This window comes from Symsagittifera roscoffensis, chromosome 6 (genome assembly GCF_963678635.1).
Source record: "Symsagittifera roscoffensis chromosome 6, txSymRosc1.1, whole genome shotgun sequence".
Taxonomy (NCBI): domain Eukaryota; kingdom Metazoa; phylum Xenacoelomorpha; order Acoela; family Convolutidae; genus Symsagittifera; species Symsagittifera roscoffensis.
In genome coordinates this window covers 46,714,498-46,732,504 of record NC_087067.1, presented here as the reverse complement: position 1 = coordinate 46,732,504, position 18,007 = coordinate 46,714,498, and the positions used below count along the sequence as shown (strand labels likewise).

Genomic DNA, 18,007 nt, shown 5'->3' with positions numbered 1-18,007 from the left:
CATTTCTGTTTGAGTTGTTGCTATAACCTTAAAGTCATCAGCATATCCAAAAGAGTCTACTATATTCAAGTTATCTGGTAAGTCGTTTATATATAGTATGAAAAGTAATGGTCCCAATAGGGAACCTTGAGGGACACCACTTGTTACGTAACATATCTTAGACTTTGCTTTGTTTATTCGCACATTTTGTTTTCGAAGAAATAAGTAAGAGGCTATTAGTTGAATTGCTTTTCCTCTAAAACCATAACACTTCAATTTATGCATTAAAAGTTGATGCGGAACGCAGTCAAAAGCTTTTTCAAAATCTAGATAGAGCGCTGTTATATTTTTGGTCTTTTGGTCATCATAATTTAGCTATACTTGATGTAAGTAAGCAAGGAAATGGGTAATTGCTGAACGTTTTTTACGAAAACCATATTGAGAGTTATGAAGATGATGTCGCACTCTTTCATAAATGTAGTCAAATAAAACCTTTTCGAAAATTTTTCAGATGCAGCCTAGTAAACTTATCGGTCTGTATCTTTTAATATCGCTTTTGTTCCCATCTTTGAAGATTGGGACAACTTCACTTAACTTCCACGTTTCTGGGAATATACCTTTATTCAAAAAAGTTTGAAAAATTAGGAAGACTGATTTTGATACTGTTTTCCTTAAGTTTGTGTAGACAAGATTTCCCAAATTATCTGGACCTGTTGTTTTTTTGATGTCTAGTTCGAGCATTATTTTCTCAATGCAGTCTTTATTCAGCTCGATGTGGTTGTCTGATTTGCTTTTTGTCTGATTTTAAAAGTAAGATGATGCTTGTAGAACCACATGGTATTTAAAAACTTTTTGAACGTGCTAATTTTAAGTCTGTTCTGAAAACGATTTTTGCAGCTAGGGAGGTTTCAGAGTTTTCATTTGAATTGTTTAGTGTTCTTCAGTTTTAACTATTATGTCTAAAAGCTGACATAGATCAGGTTCGGTGGTTGTCAAACCGGAAAATTAAAAGCTAACTTTGAAGTGTTTTCAGTTCACTTAATGATTAACTCTTTGCTAAGCGATGGTGTCGTTATTAGATCGGAACAACTCTGAATGTTTGAACTATAACAGTAGCGTATCTAACTTCAAGAGTTTAGCTAGTGCGGAAGAGAAAAACGAAGAATGGAGAAAATCAATAAGAGAGACCGTCGAAAAGGCTATTACATCAAAAGTGGAGCAGCGCTTGGATACACCGCCATTAGAAAGAATGAGAAGAAGACAGCGGGAAGCGAGAACGAAAAAAGAGCAGCAGCTGAGAGTATGTATAGTTAGCTACTCTGACACAGTCAGTTTCACTTAAAATGATATAAAAGCCCATTCTTAGCCGCACACGCCGTACTAAAGGCATATTTTGAAATCCATTTTCCGTTTTAAAAAGTATTATTACTGCAAAATGTATTGCAATCGGGTAATAGACGTTTTTTTTCCGTAAAAAACGTTGATCACAGAATGCTCAAAGTTGGAAATGGTAATTGTAGGTTCACAGATAGAGCCGTGCCAAAGTCGTATAAATACATCTCTGTAACAATAATACTATTTGAATTTTTTTGTTTTCGATTCCTGAATTCTTGCCTCAATGAAATTCGACCAATTTATGAGCGAATTAAATAGCCGATTACGCGGTAATAGCACCCTCAAAACAGGTCTCGGACAACCAGCCGACGGGATTTCACGCAGATTTTCAAACCTGTCAAGTACATGAAAATGTTATACTAACTTGACTAATTTTACTGTTTTTGTGACAACTACTAAAATTTGGACCTTTAAAATTGTAATTTTGTACTAAATTTTTACTGGGATATTTTCCAGTTCGTTAAATAAATCGGGTTTGAAACGAATAACTTGCAAACGAATAACTTGCAGTTTTTGGCCTGAAGTCCCCATTTTTTCCATTCGGCTTGAAGTCCCGTCGGCTTGATGTCCGGCACCCGCTAAAGACATAACTTTTCAGATAATCTAATATAATGACTAAGCAAAATTTCGAAATAATTTTCCGTTACTCTCTTCGAAATTTGGAACAATAAGGAAGCAATGAACTTAGTCAAGAACGAAGGCATCTGATGATTTTTCGTTGAAAATGTATCTTATTGGATCGCGCCTATATATTTTTAAAATGTTTTAGTTTTTTTTCTACATTGTAGAGAAGTGCGCTCCTTAGGAGCGCAGAGCTTAATTATGTTGCTACTAAATTATTGTGCAGCGTCGAGGTTCACGTCTTTTTTCGACGAGTTCTCCGCCAATTTGTAATGGTTTTTGTTGAGCCTGGTGCTCCTCCCGTGCTGGCGAAAAGTAAAGAAACAAACTAGCTTTGAGTATTTGTTGTTGGTTTCTCGATGTTTTTACGCTTTCGTTGTAAGTCTAAGCGTCCAAATAAAGCAAACCTCTCTCAATGCCTCGCTCATGTCCCATAAGTTTTTGTATTTTTTTCGCGTTTCTAAAAGTTGGGGAATATTTTTCAGTTTGAAACGCATCTGTCGAGTATTTCCGGTGCATTTTGAAACTGATTGATTTCGCCAAACCTTTGCAATTTTACTTGAAAGTGCAGAGAGCGAAGCTTTTAACCAGCGTTTATATCACTTCGCTTGTTCTCTTGCTTAAACATTTTCTTGACTTCAAACCATGCTATCCAGATTCGACCTAACCGCTTTTTCATGCCTTCTGTCTTCCTAGCCAGACGCACAGAAATCCTGTTTCTCATGTATCACCGCCTCCATATATGATGTTCTCTTCCTTGTTAGCCGTTTCCTCGAAAATAATCACTGTATTTTGTTATCTGTTTTGCTTTCTCAACTATGTCTTTGGGCTCAAAATGGTTATATCAGCCACGAACAGAATGTTCATGGCTTTTTAGATTTTGCTCTTGTTGTTTCGATGTTATCAAATCTGTTCCATGCATGTATGGCCCGGTAGCTTGGATACTTCGATCCCGGCTATCTTTGATGTCCAGTTGTTCCTATTACAACCGGAGCAGGATATTAAATACTATGGGTGATGATTATCAGCTCTCGATCGGTCCTTTATAGGCATCCAAATGGTGCTTTCTTCTGTGTTGCGCGTAACTTTGTATGCAGTTTCTTCATGAACACCTTGATTCGTCGTAGCAAGGTACCTTGGAAACCATACTGCCCCGTTATGTTCCACAGGATAGGCCGAGTAACTCTCGGGTACGTACTCAGATTCATCAGGCATGCTCTTTCCAGGCTACATACCTTTCCTGTTGAAACTTTCTTTTTGAGTTCGTTCGGAAAACTTGTTTGAGTCCGCCAGGCATCAAGTTTTGCGAAGAACCTCCTGGATGTCATCAAGTGCATTGTGCTTCGCCGCTCCATACTGCAATCGGGTTGCTGGAATTTTAGCGAGTAATCTGGTCAGTGAGCAAAATCACGGTAGTTGCCCTCATCTTCCTCTGCTTCTTTCTTGAAATGAGGGGTGTTATCTGAGTTGGAAGAGCTTAAAAGATTGAAACGAAAACTTGCTAATGTTACGGCCTCTGCTCGAACGGTTGAAGAATGAACACGTTTTTTTGTTTTTGAGCTTCTCAGGTCGGTTTTTGAAAGATTTTGGTGTGGTCGGATTTTTGGGACACTGATCTTCGTGCTCTTTCTTTTTCTCTTCTTTCTTAGGACGCATTTTCGATCTGATGTTGTTGGAAGTCTCTGTCCAATGCATAGTGGGCCTTGAGTTAGATATGATTAATTTCACTTTCGAGCCAACACCAGCAAATTTTTTTTGCGCGCTCAGCGGTGCACTGTAGCCTTTTTTTGTTTTAATGAAGTGCGCCGAGAGTCGGATAGTTGCTACCTTCGTCTTCCCTTGTTGCGAGTTGTCGACTTTCTCGCCTTTTCCAGTTTGATGCTGCTTTTCTTGGATTATTAGCCACTGCGAGTATGACCAGACCCGTTAAATCTTTCAGGACGTTTCATTACTGTCATCATCATTTTTATTGTCTGGGCAACCGCTTCCAACGTATGGTTCAGACCAGTACCAGTTTCGATAAGTCTTTTGAGCGGATGATATTTACACTCGTTGAACTTAGGAAAGCTAGTATGTTGCAACCGAGAACGATAGCATGTATGTTGCAAACGGGAAATAGACTTTTTTCCCTTAAAGACTTCCCAGGACTCATCTCTTAGGCTCATCTGCTCGTCCGCTCTGTTGAAACTCCTGCAACACACATGTTTTACCTTTGTAAGTGTTTTGAATGTCTTATTTTAAATTTTCCTTATGTTGTACGTTCACCTACTCGATTTTTCAAAACTTCGTCTAATTTTTTCCCTTGCCTTATTCAGTTCAATAAACTTCGGCCTATTTTATTTTGGCTTAGTGGCTTAATATTGCGTCGTTTGATGAGCGAAAAAAGTTTTCAGTGAGTGCTTTCTGCTTAAAGGCTTTCTGTTTTTTCAGCTAATTCCGATGTTAATTTCACATTCTATTGTCTTGGCATGTCGTTTTTTCAAGCCTAGCTTTATTCTTTTTGATAGATTCAGTATTTTTATACTAGCGAGCGTTGTGTTTTAGTTAGAACCTACTCTTTTCACAAACTGCTTCGCAAATAAAAGTGCTCATTTGGTGGCCTTTTTGCTATAATCACGATCTCGAGGATTGGAAGTTTCATAGCATCTGTTCTTTGCTTTATTTGTGATAAGTGTGAGTGTTACTGACGGTTAAGCGCCCCTGACTGAGAGGGAAGGACATGAACTCCAAATCTCGAGAGCGCTGGTTCGAATCCCATAAATAGCAAAAGTTTTTATAAGTCGAGGCCTATTTCTACTTTTTCTTATTTAGTTAGAGCTGCTTTTTTGTCGTTTTCCCGCTTGTGTTTGGGAAGAGCAGCTTCACATCTGTGTCGATATTTGAATTGCTCGAGTTTTTTTAACTGAGCGGTTTTCTTGTATGTATGGTAAGTGATGCGAAGCTCCGTTTCGCCTCCGTGTACAGATATTAGCTGAATGCATAGTTCAAACACGCACACACAAACAAGCGCTTTCAATTGCATAATTTCTAGAGTTATACTTCACATCCTTCTAGACAACTCACATATGTTTCAAATTATTTTTCTAAGCACAATATAAGAAATGCCCTTAAAAAAACACAAAAACAACTATCTAATAACTTCAAAACAAACAAATACACGGACATAGCATACAGATTTCCCTGCGAACTAAAAATTTTACCTATTGAGCCAGTTTTTTCAATTTGGGCTAATTTAATCAAAAAAGTGTCAATCATTAATTGTTTTTGAAATTCAAAGAGCTTTAAGGGCATTTTTTTTTCGTATAAATTCGATTTTTTAAAGAACAAGTCCGTAGTTTTTTGTTTACTTGCGTTCATTGACTTTTTCGCATAGTCTGTTGACTATTTTCTTGTTCTTTTACGCTTTTCCAACTATCTGTTTTCCGTTTTCCAACAATTCCGTTTTTCGTTTGTTTCTTTCGACGAAAACTTCAGTGAATATTCAATCGACTCATTATTTGTTGTTTCAAATTGGCGGTCTTTTTTTTCAGCTGTGCATGTTTAGGTGAATATAAATTGTAGCATTTCAATGTTTGGAATTTATGCCGTCCGTTTTTAGATTCTCATCTTTTTTGCCCCACTTGGTGTAAATTGATAATGGTGTAATAATTTAAGGACCTGGAGCAGAATATGATTCTTTCGCAATCTGCAAACGCGGGTTTGATCGGGGATTCATGGAAACGAAAATTTGCTAATCTTGACAATGGAATCACAGATTCAGAATTCTTGAAGAAGTTAGATAGGATGAAAAATCCACGCGGAGTTTCGGCAATTCCGGTATCAGATCAGCCATCGTCATCGTGTTCTAGCTCGGCCGACGTCAATGTGCTTAGTTATAACTCACCCTCGGCGAACGAAAGCAAGCTCGCCAATAACACGGTTCCAAGTGACTGGATCGACTCAAGTGATAACAGTGATAACATATTTTCGACGACAGCCTACGAAACAAAGAGAATGCTGTTTCGAAAATTCTGCAAGGAAGGATTCAAGGAAGCAGTGAGAAATGGAAGTATTCAATCCACGGACTGCAAAGGAGTTTTTGCGGATGAAATTGGAATGGAACTATCTTACGATGGACCCTTTTGGCCTAGTGGTTACGGACCTTTGGTCAAAACTCCAAATCATATTATAGACGTTCCAAAAAATCCAGAACTTCTATCTTTTGCTTTAGGTCTGTATAATTTCTCATACTTTGATTTTTGGTTACACTTTAAACTATGTGGTAGATTTTTCTGTAACAACAAAACATTTAAGGAAAATTGACATTGGAGCTCAACTATTTTTTTTTCGATTTTACTTTTTTGAATGACTTTTAACACAATTAGTTTGCTGGCTGTAATGTAAAATCGTGAATTTTGATTTAGACCTAATTTTGGTGTGAAATCAAACGCCTTCCTTGATGTTTTTTGGTATCGGTAATATTACAATGCAGTCATATATTTTTTAGGCGAGAACAACAATGGTGCTGATTCGAGTAGCCAATCAGGACCGTGCAATACTAGCAACAGGACTGTGTCCAATAGTAGTGTTAACAACGAGCGAGCCCGCTATGTGCAATATCCTCTATGGGAGTCGCCTCTCCTAGTCTACGATTCCTCGAGATTCGTAACATCCCCAGTTCCCCATGAGGTTCCAGAGAACTCACTGCCTTCCTTAGTTTTTGAGTCCCGATTCGAGTGTGGAAACTTGGCCTTAGCTTTTAGAGTGTAAGTTACTGCTGTTTTGCTGGTAGTTTTTCATTTCGAAACCGTGAACGAAATTTCTCTATCAAGGTTTTTCTAATGATCTGTTATGTTGTATATTTAAATTTGATGTTTTCTTTCTTTCTTTCTTTAAGGTTTTTCTAAAACTATGGAGTTCATGAAATGAGAAGAAATCAAGATTGGTATCACTCTACGTTATTGCTGAAGTAAACTTCGTATATAATTTCTAAATGGTGAAATGTTATCGCTGAATTGAACTTCGTAATTTCTATAATTTCTAAATGGTGAATTCTTTGTTATATTTTGGCCTGGCAATTGTTGTCTGTAGTCGTTCAAGGAGGAGGAGGCCCGCCCTGTCTTTGTCTCTTTTGCTTTGTCTCCTCTCGTCAATGGATGTTACGTTGAAGCTGATGTTTATTTGGTTTTGCTTGTTTTCAGAGGTGAATTGGACTACGAGTTGGTGTTGCGAGCAGATCTGTTCACGGATAGACACACTCAGTGGTTCTACTTCAGAGTGGGCGGCATGGTTCCCGGAGTGAGCTACTGCTTCAAAATCATCAACCTATCCAAACCTGACTCACTCTACAATTGTGGTAGGCCTCTTGTAGTTAGTAGGCATTTTTGATGGGCTTTACTTGTAGTTAGAGGCTCTTGTAGTTATTAGGCCTCTTGATGGGCTTAACTGATGCTGAAGTTAAATTTGTGATGCTTAAATATGTCTGAATTGAAGCCTTTAATCAGTTGTTTCATGTGTAGATAGGCGGCAGCTATTCGGGAATCCTTTTCGGCTTCGCATTTTAAATTGAATTGATATGTTTTAATTTTTTTGAGTCAGTAGAAACTATTTTAAAATAATGTGATTTCTTGTCATGATTGACTATTTAAGACGCATTCTTTTTGGATAACGAAAATATTGGATAGAACTATCTGATATACATCACCATTTTTTGTCCTCTTACAACCAAATCCCCAACCGCCCCATTTTGTCAATTCACGCTACGTAAAGATGCCCCTCCTTCTTTAATTATGATACATATTTTTTGCTGTCCTTCATCGAGAATATCAATTTCTATACTTCACATTGCATCAGTAGCAGATTTAGGGGGAGAGGGGCTACATTTTTTTAAGGCGCCTCGGGCAGCAATACATTCTAAGTTTGAGGGTGGAGCGCGCGCCGAAAAACGCAATTTTTGGTCGAAGCTGTCCTAAAAGTGCTTAAAAACGCCTTTTTTACCTGTTTTTTTTCTTCAAACGGTCTTTTTAGTGCTTTGGGAGAGCTCAGAAAATCAATTTAGTCGACCTAAAAAAAGGTCAATAAAAAAAGGTCAACATCGCATCATTCCAGAACTCAAATTTTGTTTTGAAATTGATTTTTTGTTCAGGCATGCGTCCGCTGATGTATTCTGAAATCACGGCCATTGGCAAATCAATTGGGTGGCATAGGATAGGTCACCACGTCACCTACTCTCCCAAAACAGAAGTGAAATGTGCCAAATACTGCAAGACTGGAGTGCCGCTGTCGTCCTCAGCCGAACTGGAGTTCCAGTTTGCAGTTCTTTCGTGGCAAGTGGAATTCACACACAAAGGAGACATGTGCTACTTCGCTCATTGCTACCCTTACACTTTCACAAGATTACGAAACTTCATAGGTCAGCAAAAATTATAAATTATCGGCTCTTTTCCATCACCCCCCCCCCCCCCCCCCCGAAAAATCGAAAATTTCTTTTTTGGATTTTTCAAAGTAATTTTACATGTGATTATGGCTAAACGCGTGATGTTGCGATTTAAGGTATGGACAAAAAATCTGTTCACAATACTTTGTTTGTTCACCATGCAAAATTTCATTACTTTATGACAATGTTTAAATAGTTTTTTAAAACTGAAATTGAAATGAGAGGAAAAGTGGAAAAGAGCCAAGTATCTTAACATAATAATGCTCTGATAAATTACCAAGTGTCACGGCAATAGAAGACTGGGTCACGGCAGTGGGGAGAGATGCGACGGCTTCTCCTCTCAGAAATTCGAAAATCCGCTGAAAAAATACGTAAAAACTTTGAATTAACGCTCTTTTAGAACCGCCTCTGGGTATAACCATTGTAATGCTAGCATATTAAGAGCAATGAACGTAGTGAAGACTCTTATATAGGTCTTGCTGATTTTTTTTTTTGCTTTTTTTTCCAGGAAAAAGTCTTAAAATATTGATGCACTTTGATATAATGCACTTTTTGAGTTCAATTGAACTTCATCTGCTGAAATTGGACGTAAATAGCAATCTCCAATTACGAACGTGGAAATGGCGCAAAAAACATGAACTATTTCTAATTTCGAAAGTGGAATTTAATTTTTAGATTTCCTGTGGAACGAAAACTTTACCCATTGATCCAGTTTTCTCAAATTGGGTTAATGTTATCAAAAAAGCGCCACGGTCTGGTAATTCAAAGAGCTTAAAGGGCATCTATTTTTTTCTCTGAAATTCGAAAGTTGAGATTTTTTCAACAAAGTCAAGTGTTTTTTTTCTATGTTTACTTGCGTTCATTACTCTTTCCAATCTTCGCTTGGCTATGTTAAATTGCCAAGTGTCCAAGCAATAGAAGATTGGGACGGGGGTGCGACGGTTTTTTTTCTCTGAAGTTCGAACATCCGCTGAAAAAATACGTATAAACTTTGAAAGACCGCCTCTGGGTAGAACCTTTGTAATGCTTATATATTTGATTGCTGTTACGCTTGCGAGAGCAGGTGTATTGTCGCAATTGGGAGCTAGATTTAAGTTATCGTGAACAACTCTGTTCACAAGCCTCATCCCATGGACGTCTCGTTGAATATTAGTGAAACAAACGTTCTTTGAGCATGTTTGCATTTCAAATACGTAGGGGCAGATCTAGAAATTTCTCGAGGGGTTGGGCGGATCTAGGAATTTCTCGATGGGTGGGGCGGATTTTCAAAAAATTTTCAGGAAACTAACAGGACCTATGCATGTTCTCACTACATTCATTCACATTTAAAAATATAAAGAGTGTTTTTCCAAAAAATTGATTTACAGAAAAGCTTAAGCTAAAGCAAGGTAATGAGGGAGGGAACAGAGCCACTTCCAATAAACTAAATTAAAAAACAAAAGAATCACTTGAAAAACCTGTGTAAGATGATATGATGAAAATGGGCTTTGGAAGATTAGAACATAGCCAACAGACAGTTGGAAAAGATTCAATGAACGCAAATGAACAGAAAAAAAACCGACTCGGCCCAAAAACGCAATTCGGGCGAAAAATTTGCGGCCGAAAAATTGTTTTTTTTTGGGCGCGTGCTACCCTTTAACATTAGTATATTTTGGCGCCAAGCGCGCCTTTAGAAAGTTTCAGGGTTGGTCGGCCGAAAATGGATAATTTTTACCCCTGCGATAGGCAAGAGTATTGCAATCGGGTACTACCCGGAAACAACTTTGTCCACATTTCTAGAGGAGGATCTCTTGTAGAGGATCTTCACTTCTAGAGTATCTTCTGATTTCAGGTTGTGATTTCAGGTTGTAATTATCTTTTCAAAGATTTGAATTTAGATTGTAATTATCTTTTCAAGTTTCAGGTTGTAATTATATTTAAAAAAAAAATGTCTCCATTATTTTTCGGGTTCACGGTTTTCGTCTTAGTTTTGGTCGGTGTATTTTCCGTTTTTTTAAACGCCATTTTTATCTGATTGAGTTTTTGTTGGTTTACTCTTTAAAGCATTGGTTTGCTTTTTGTTTCAATTTGTACAGTTTTTACTATAACTGAAACTTCCCAACTTTGTAATTTTACCGTCTGATTTTGAGTTATTTTCCATTTTTTAAAATATTCAAACAGTTTCAGCTTATGGTATATCGACTTAGTCATTTTATTTTGCGTAATTTCGGGGGCCAAATATCCGTTTGGGATGATGTGTTTCAGTTTGGATGGGTCGTAAAATGTTTTGAATTTTATGGAGTTTTTTATGACAGTAGTTTTGTTTTCGGCTCAACAGATTTTGATCCAAAGTTTGTCGCCTTTTTTGCCGCTCGGGGCTGTCTATTAACTTCATCCGATACAAATATGCAGTTTCTGTAGCTGTAATTTTTCAATTTTTGTCAAGTTAATTTTTCAGAAATGTTTTTTGATATCTGTCTTTTTTTCATCCACCATTTTGTAGCGCAATGTGTTTTTACATCGTAAGTGTTGCAAAGCTCCGCATCGCATCTGTATTTGAAATAACAGTTTATATGAGATGTCTGTTGAAATGACGTGTCGGTTCACTTGACATGCCCGTTTTTTCTCCATTATATCCTCTAGCTATTTCTATTATCTCTTATAGGCGGTATCCAAGAAGATTGTTTGATTACTTTAGCGATAAGCAAGGGTATTAAAATCGGGTACTAGACTTTTCCCGTAAACAACTTTGTCCTCATTGCTCTCCTGATGTACCTTAGTTCATAATCGAATCAAATTTTGTAGTGTCTTTTGCACATTTGGCCTGGTGGTAACGAATACCTGATTTTTTTTTCAAACGGTGAATATTCCGGTTCAAAACAATTTCGTTCTTTTATTTGTCAGCCTGTGTTTTGTCGGCTTAGTTGCCACACCCATGAATCGTTTATTTTAGCTGTAAATATTTTTCAATGCAGTTGCTTTAAGCATTTTAAAATCCGGCCCAATCGAAATTTACTTTTCACAATGGTTGTATTTTTAGCAGCTCGATTTGTTAAAAATGTGCGGTTCGAATCCGGCCGGGCTTTTTTTTTGCAAATTAGAAGTCTTTTTGTCGGATTGGTTCCCGTAGCTGGATGGTTCAGCTTCATTCAAAGTTGCTGTAACACGCTGTAGAGTTTCTAATGTTGCAGGCAGTTTTATTATATCGCAAGTGGTGCGAAGCTCAGTTCCACCTCTGTATAATTAATACTAACAAAAATTGTGCACGAGAAGGGAGCATTTTGCGTATAATTAAAATATATGCTAGTTTTCAGAGGATAGCGGTTTCAAAAAAGCGCCTAAAACGTCGCATTGGCCTGCAGAAAATTTTCTCACTCAAAATAGGGTTATATTTTTTGGGAGAGCGCGGAAAGTCAGGTCAGCAAAATTGTAATAGAAACCCCCCCCCCCACCTCCGCTCGAGGAAATCCCAGATCGCCGCCTACATTGGTTGGTGAGGGGGTCGCAAATACCCGTTTATTTTAAAATTTGTTTGATGTGTTTAGTCTATTAACAATCTGTTTTATCGGCTTAGTAGCCTCATATTGCCTCCTTGATGTTTTTTTTGTAAATTGAATTTAATCCGAGACAGCGTTATGCGAAAGTTTTGGTAGATGTAGTTTCTCAAAATTTTGGCTCATTTTTCGTTTGTTCGCGGTGTTATGTCTTAGACGTATCGTAACTGACGTGAAGCACCCCTTCGCCTCTGTGTCTAAATGATTATTTAATCTTTAGATGGCTTTACAGCTTAAATTTGTTGAAGCGTTTTATGATTTAAATATGCCCATTAGTGCTGACGCAGTGTTACGATTCACTAACCAAAACATTGTTTTCAGTCGACATCCTTAGTCCTTACATAGATTACATTTGCTTGGAAATGCGTTAGATACGTAGACGTTTTTTTGAGTTGTGTTAATGACGGCTGAATCGTTTTGAAAATTTAATAGATGTTTTGCACAGCTCTTGCAAGTGTACATGTATGTCTATATTTTGTATGTATCTAATTCCGTGTTACAAGAAAATTAATTGAATCATGTCAGTCAATGTCTCAGCAATTGATTGCGAATTCTAGGCAACCAAACAACTGTAAAACTTAGCAAGTGTGGCGTTTGTTGTAAATTTTTCCATGAAACATTCATTTCACACGATCTGGGAACTATCTGATGTGTTTGTCAGGGGCGGATCTAGGATTTTCTCGAAAAATTGATTTTCCGAGCTCTCCCAAAGCACTAAAAAGACCCTGTTTTGGTAAAATTTTGCTGCGCCAAAAATTGATATCTCAAAATAGTACAAAGGGGGGGGACCCTTTGGGTCGACAGGGGTTCTAGTCCTTAAGGGGGCGTCCACCTCCCCCCTAAATCCACCTCTGGTGTTTGTTAAGCTTCAGCTCATTTACTTCTGCCTTTCGTACTTCAATTTGATTAAAGCACTCGCGAAGAATTTAAATCATCAATTTGAGCATGAAAACTTGAAATATAAAATTTGGAAATTAGAAAATTAGTTTCGAACTAATTTTAAATTTTTTTTTTCAGGTCTTCTGTGTGAGAAGAACGGAGCGAAGAAGTGTCTTAAGAAGGAGACGCTCTGTGAAACTCGAGCTAAAAACACTTGCTACCTTTTGACCATAACGAACCAAGATGGTATGTAGCCCTATGAAAAATCTCATTGCTTAACTCAGATTTTTCAACAATTTTGGAAAGTCAAGTGTTAATTTCTCTTCGCATAGCTGCCTTCTAAAAAAAATTTTACGTTTAAGATTAGCAAGCGTTATCAAACCGAAATATAGACTTTTTCGGGTTAACAACTTGTTTAACAGAATAACTTGGTTCATAATGAATTCAAATTTCTATGCAATCCAAGCCAACTTAGCCTGGAGGTAACGAATATGCCTGGGACGGCAAAGGTTCCGGTTTTTTGCAAACTGGAATTTTTATGTTTCAAATAAAATTGTCGGCCAATTATTTGTCTGCTGATCTGTTTTCGGCTTAGTTGTCTTACCTTGGAATCGTTTTTTTTTGCTGCGCCCGATGATTTTGATTAATGTTGCTTTTAGTGTTTGATTTCCTTGTACAATTTGTAGTTAACTTACCTTGATTTCGTATTTCCTTCTTCTTTTTTTTTCGCTAAAAAAAAAATTCCTCGGCCTGTTTTTCATCGGCTTAATGACTAATTTTGGGTCGTTTCAAAGGAAACACTGTTTAAACACTCCTATCCGCACTTTTCAAGTTGGTTGCATGATTGCATGATTACCAATCAGTTTGTTGAAATTTTTCCCTTATGAAAAACTATTTCCAAATTTATTGGAAAAATTTTAGTTGTCTCAAAGTTCTATTGCTTTTCAAAAAAGGGGTATGAATTGAAAGCTGCCTACTCCGCTAGAGACTGAATACTCCCCTAGAGTCTCTTTTTACTTGACTCATCTGTCTACGGCCTTCGAAAAAGTCTGTGGGGGATTATTTGACTTACATTTATGATTTTTTTTTGTTTTCTCGAAAAATACCCCCTTAAATCTGAGTTTTTGGTTTTAATGAATAGAAAGATTTTCGAAAGCTCCCTGCATAAGCAGTCACGCCCAAATTTCTTGAAAACTAGCCGCTCAAATCTGATGTTGTGGGTTTAATGGAGATAAAGGGTAGTGGTAAGCTCCCCTGGATCAGCTGCCACAGTAGTTAACACTAAAAGTTATCGCCCTCTGAAAAGTCAAATTTATGATTTTTGACCGTTTGTAAACTTTTTGAATATTCTTGAGAGCTACTCTGCTATATCTGAGCTTTTGGGATCAATTCAAAGAACGGGTTGTGGGAAGTTCATTTGCTTAGCCGACTACGCCCAAATTTTCTGACCTAAAAGTTAATATTCTCGGAAAAGTCAAAAATTTGACTTTCTGACTTTTTTCGCAGTGATTTGTTGACCGTTTTTTTTTTGAGAAATATCCTCCCAAATTGAGAATTTTTGGGTTCAATCAAAATAACAATGTTGAGTGAATTTCTTCTCTCAACATGAATCACCAAGACCTATATAAGAGTCTTCACTGCGTTCGTCGACTCTTAATAAAAGTACAAGAAGTTTTCATTTCTAGAAAAAGGATCATTTTCGTATAGCAGAAAGTAAAAATGCCCGTTATTTCATTGAAATGATAAGATAAAGGTTCGATAGCGATTTTGATATACTTATCTTGATTGGTCATTTTGCTGCAGTGACTATTTTTTTTGCAAAAATGAAGCAAATTCAGTTTTTTTTAAATTATTTCAATGAAATGACGGGCAATGTTATAGATTAGATAGAGATTTTAATTTAATCAAAATAATTTTCTGATTATTTGATATAAATGAAATAATTTGTTGTTCTCAGATTTTGACACATCTATCTCCCATAAACTTAATGGAAACAATTTTGAATTGAAACATCTATCAACTTTGAAGGGAACATCTATCTCCCATAAACTTAATGGAAACAACTTTGAATTGAAAGCTTCGCCTCTGTGTATAATATTCATTGCATTACGTACTATTATGAAACTTTTCAAAACAAGTCATTTTAAAAGTTTTTAAAAAACAGTCATTTTTTCTTTTTCAATGCTTGTATCGACTCTTTTGATCTGCCTGTTGTCTTTGCTCTGGAAAGTAAATTATCAGTCTTCTATCAGTAGGTTTTATGCTTAGGTTTTAATATCAGTATGTTTAGGTTTTCTTGGCTTAGGTTCCGCAGCTTGAATTTTATGCTGATTCAATTTTTTTGAACTAAAATTGGTAGTAATTTTGATTTATGCCTGTTGTTGTAAATGTAATTGCTCCGATATTTTAAGGTTTCTCATGTTTTTAAAGATAAATTTACTTAGAATTATGTAATTGTTTTCTTCCTCTGTGAGTTTTATATATCAATAAATTCAGCTTTTTGAATTATTACCTTATTTGCGAAAATAAATTTGTTATGATGGCATATATGGAGCGTCTGATCTGGATTCGATTTTCAGGAGTTTTTAATTTCCTTCTTTTGAAAGTCGATGAACGTAGTGCAGTCTCTTATAAAGGTCGCGATTTTTTTCGCTTTTTTTAGGAGTCTTTAAATTTGTTCAGGCTCAAATTTACTTTTTCGCGATTGGTTTTTTGATTTCCTTTTAAGTTAAGTTCTTTTCCTTTGTGAAAAGAAAGGCAAACTCACTTTTCGAACAGCAAAAGTAAAATGTCCCAAAAAATGTGATCAATTTCTAGTTTCGAAAATGGACTTTAATTTTCAGATTTCCCAGCTAAATAAAAAAGGTTGATCCAGTTTTCTCAAATTGGTTAAATTTAATCGAAAAGAGCCAATCATAAACTGTTCTAGAAAATCAAAGGGCTTCAGGAAAAAGGTTGCCTCAGATTTCCCAGCGGAAGATAAAAGTTGTCTAGTTTCTCCTAGGATTAAAGTTTCTAATTGTATTTCGTGTATCAAAAAATCGAGTCAAAGATTCATGAAATCATGGAGGGATCTAGGGTTTTCTCGTGGGTGTGTTTCAAAATTTCATCGAAATATTTGTCGATCTTTTTTAGGTCGACCAAAATGATTTAAAGACCCTCATCTGACCCGCAGGCAATTTTTTTGAAAAAAAACAGCCAAATTGCCGTTTTGGGCTTTGTGGAAAATTTTGACCAAAAGATTGCGTTTTTTCGTCGCGCGCTCCCGTCAAAATTAGTATATATTGGCGTCAAAGGCGCTTTTAGAAAAATTGTAACTTTTAGAAAATCAAAACTAGTTGACCTTACATGACCTTATTTTTGTGTGAAGTTGTGATTTGAGAGTGCAATTAGTAGCAATCAATTTTCAGAACTTCTGAGACCTTGATAAAAATAACACTCTTTTAACCAGGGGTGGATCGAGGGTTTCATCGATTTCAAAAAGGATCGAGGGTTTCATAATTTTCAAAAAAAAGTTCGAAATTGTAGGTTGGTTGGCCGAAAATGGGTATCATAAAACAATACCAACGGGGGGAGCCTTTGGTTGGGGGTCGGATTCCTGAAGGGGGTGCCCGCCGACCTCTCCTTAAATCCGCCCCTGCATGAAATTCATGGAGCTTTAAGCTGATGTATTTTTTACTTTGTAGCTCGAAAGTAGAAAAAATTTAAAATTAAGTGGTTTCATTGAGTTCATTGATCGCTCTGATTGCAACTGATCTCTCTTTTTTGTTTACCGATGCCAGAAGGCTGAGGGTGACCACCCTGTACCCTTTTTTCTTTTGTAATCCCGCCCCCTTATTTCGCCGCTTAAAAATTTTCCTCCACTTCGAATAAAGTCCGCCAATTTTGTCCTTCCCGTCCTGTTTGAAAGGCTGTGTGCAGACAAAAGAGGGAATTTGTGTGAATTTGCGTGGACTTAAGAACTCAAGTGTACTCATGAAAAATAGAAGAGGCATAAAGAAATGTAATACGAGATGGAAGCGGTGCTTCGTCTCTTGTTCTATGTATCGGTTTGCTTTTCTCTTATTACAGTTTTTTTATTTTGATTTTCTAACTGGGAACTGAGAACGAAATTTAAACCGAAATAATGCCACGGGACAAAGAAGTTACCACTTGTCGTTTTTAACCGAGCAAATGAACAAATCGTTTGCAGAGTTTGGACGTTTTTTTTGGAAGATATTCAAGAAAGGGGGTCCAAGTTTTGATTAAAATGTTTCAGAGGATCAGACTGGAACAAAAATGGAAAAATGAAACAGGTTTCAATGGCACTGTTTGGCAAGATAATGTTTTTAGAGAGGTATTCTTTATAAATGTAAGTGCTCGAAGTGATTGTCACTATTAAAGGGGGGTGATGATGATTTCCTCCCTTGGGGGTCGGATTTCTTGCTTGGAAAGTGGAATTTAAGGAAAAAGCTAACATTTGGTTTTCGGCGGTTTCAATTTTTGAATTCATTTTATTATCAATTCATTTTCTTTGTTTAAAGGAAGGTAACTGCAATATCGAGCTCCACTATCGAACTCCATTATCGAGCTGCAGTGTAAAGGGTATGAAAAACGTGATTATCTTCCAGTTTCGAAAGTGCTATTTAATTAAGAGTCGATGAACGTAATTTAGACAAATGGTTTTGGCACATTTGGTTTTTTCAAGTTCAGTTTATTTCTTTTATTAAAAGGAAAGCAAACTCCACAATCTAACAGAGAAAGTGCAAGGGTCACGAAAAACGTGATCGACTTCTAGTTTGGAAAGTGGAATTTAATTGTCGAATTTCTCAGCGATTAATAAGTTTTAACTTTTGATCCAGTTTCTCAAATGATGTAAAAAAAGTGTGTTTATGTTATCAAAAAAGTTTCAGCCATAAATTGTTTCAGAAATATTTTTTTTGTTTCAGAATCTTTTTTTTCTGTGAATTTCAAAACTAAGGTTTTCGCAAAAATTAAGTCCTTTAATGAATTTATTGATGCACTTAGGTATACCTGTACTTAAAGAGTTCAATTCAATTTCATCTGCTAAAATTTAGGTGATTGCGCTCTCCAATTTTGAATGCGGAAGTAGCATGAAAATATGTTGCGACTTCTAGTTTTAAACTTTTTTAAAACTTTTTATTTATCCCAATATGATAAAAAATAATTCATTGATTCAGTTCTA

The 18,007-nt window shown here is 36.5% G+C and overlaps 1 protein-coding gene across 4 annotated transcripts in view; it reads left to right on the top strand.

The window, feature by feature from the left end:
- Positions 1–1,016: 1,016 nt before the first annotated feature.
- Positions 1,017–18,007, top strand: part of LOC134848357 (uncharacterized) — a 117,573-nt gene continuing 100,582 nt past the window's right edge. For all 4 annotated transcript variants that reach the window (XM_063865766.1, XM_063865765.1, XM_063865764.1 and 1 more), the window contains exons 1-6: positions 1,017–1,279; positions 5,650–6,205; positions 6,482–6,740; positions 7,176–7,330; positions 8,120–8,386; positions 12,961–13,068. In XM_063865766.1, the coding sequence (XP_063721836.1) occupies positions 1,043–1,279; positions 5,650–6,205; positions 6,482–6,740; positions 7,176–7,330; positions 8,120–8,386; positions 12,961–13,068 (1,582 nt within the window). In that variant the 5' untranslated portion in view covers positions 1,017–1,042. The remainder of the gene's footprint in view (positions 1,280–5,649; positions 6,206–6,481; positions 6,741–7,175; positions 7,331–8,119; positions 8,387–12,960; positions 13,069–18,007) is intronic.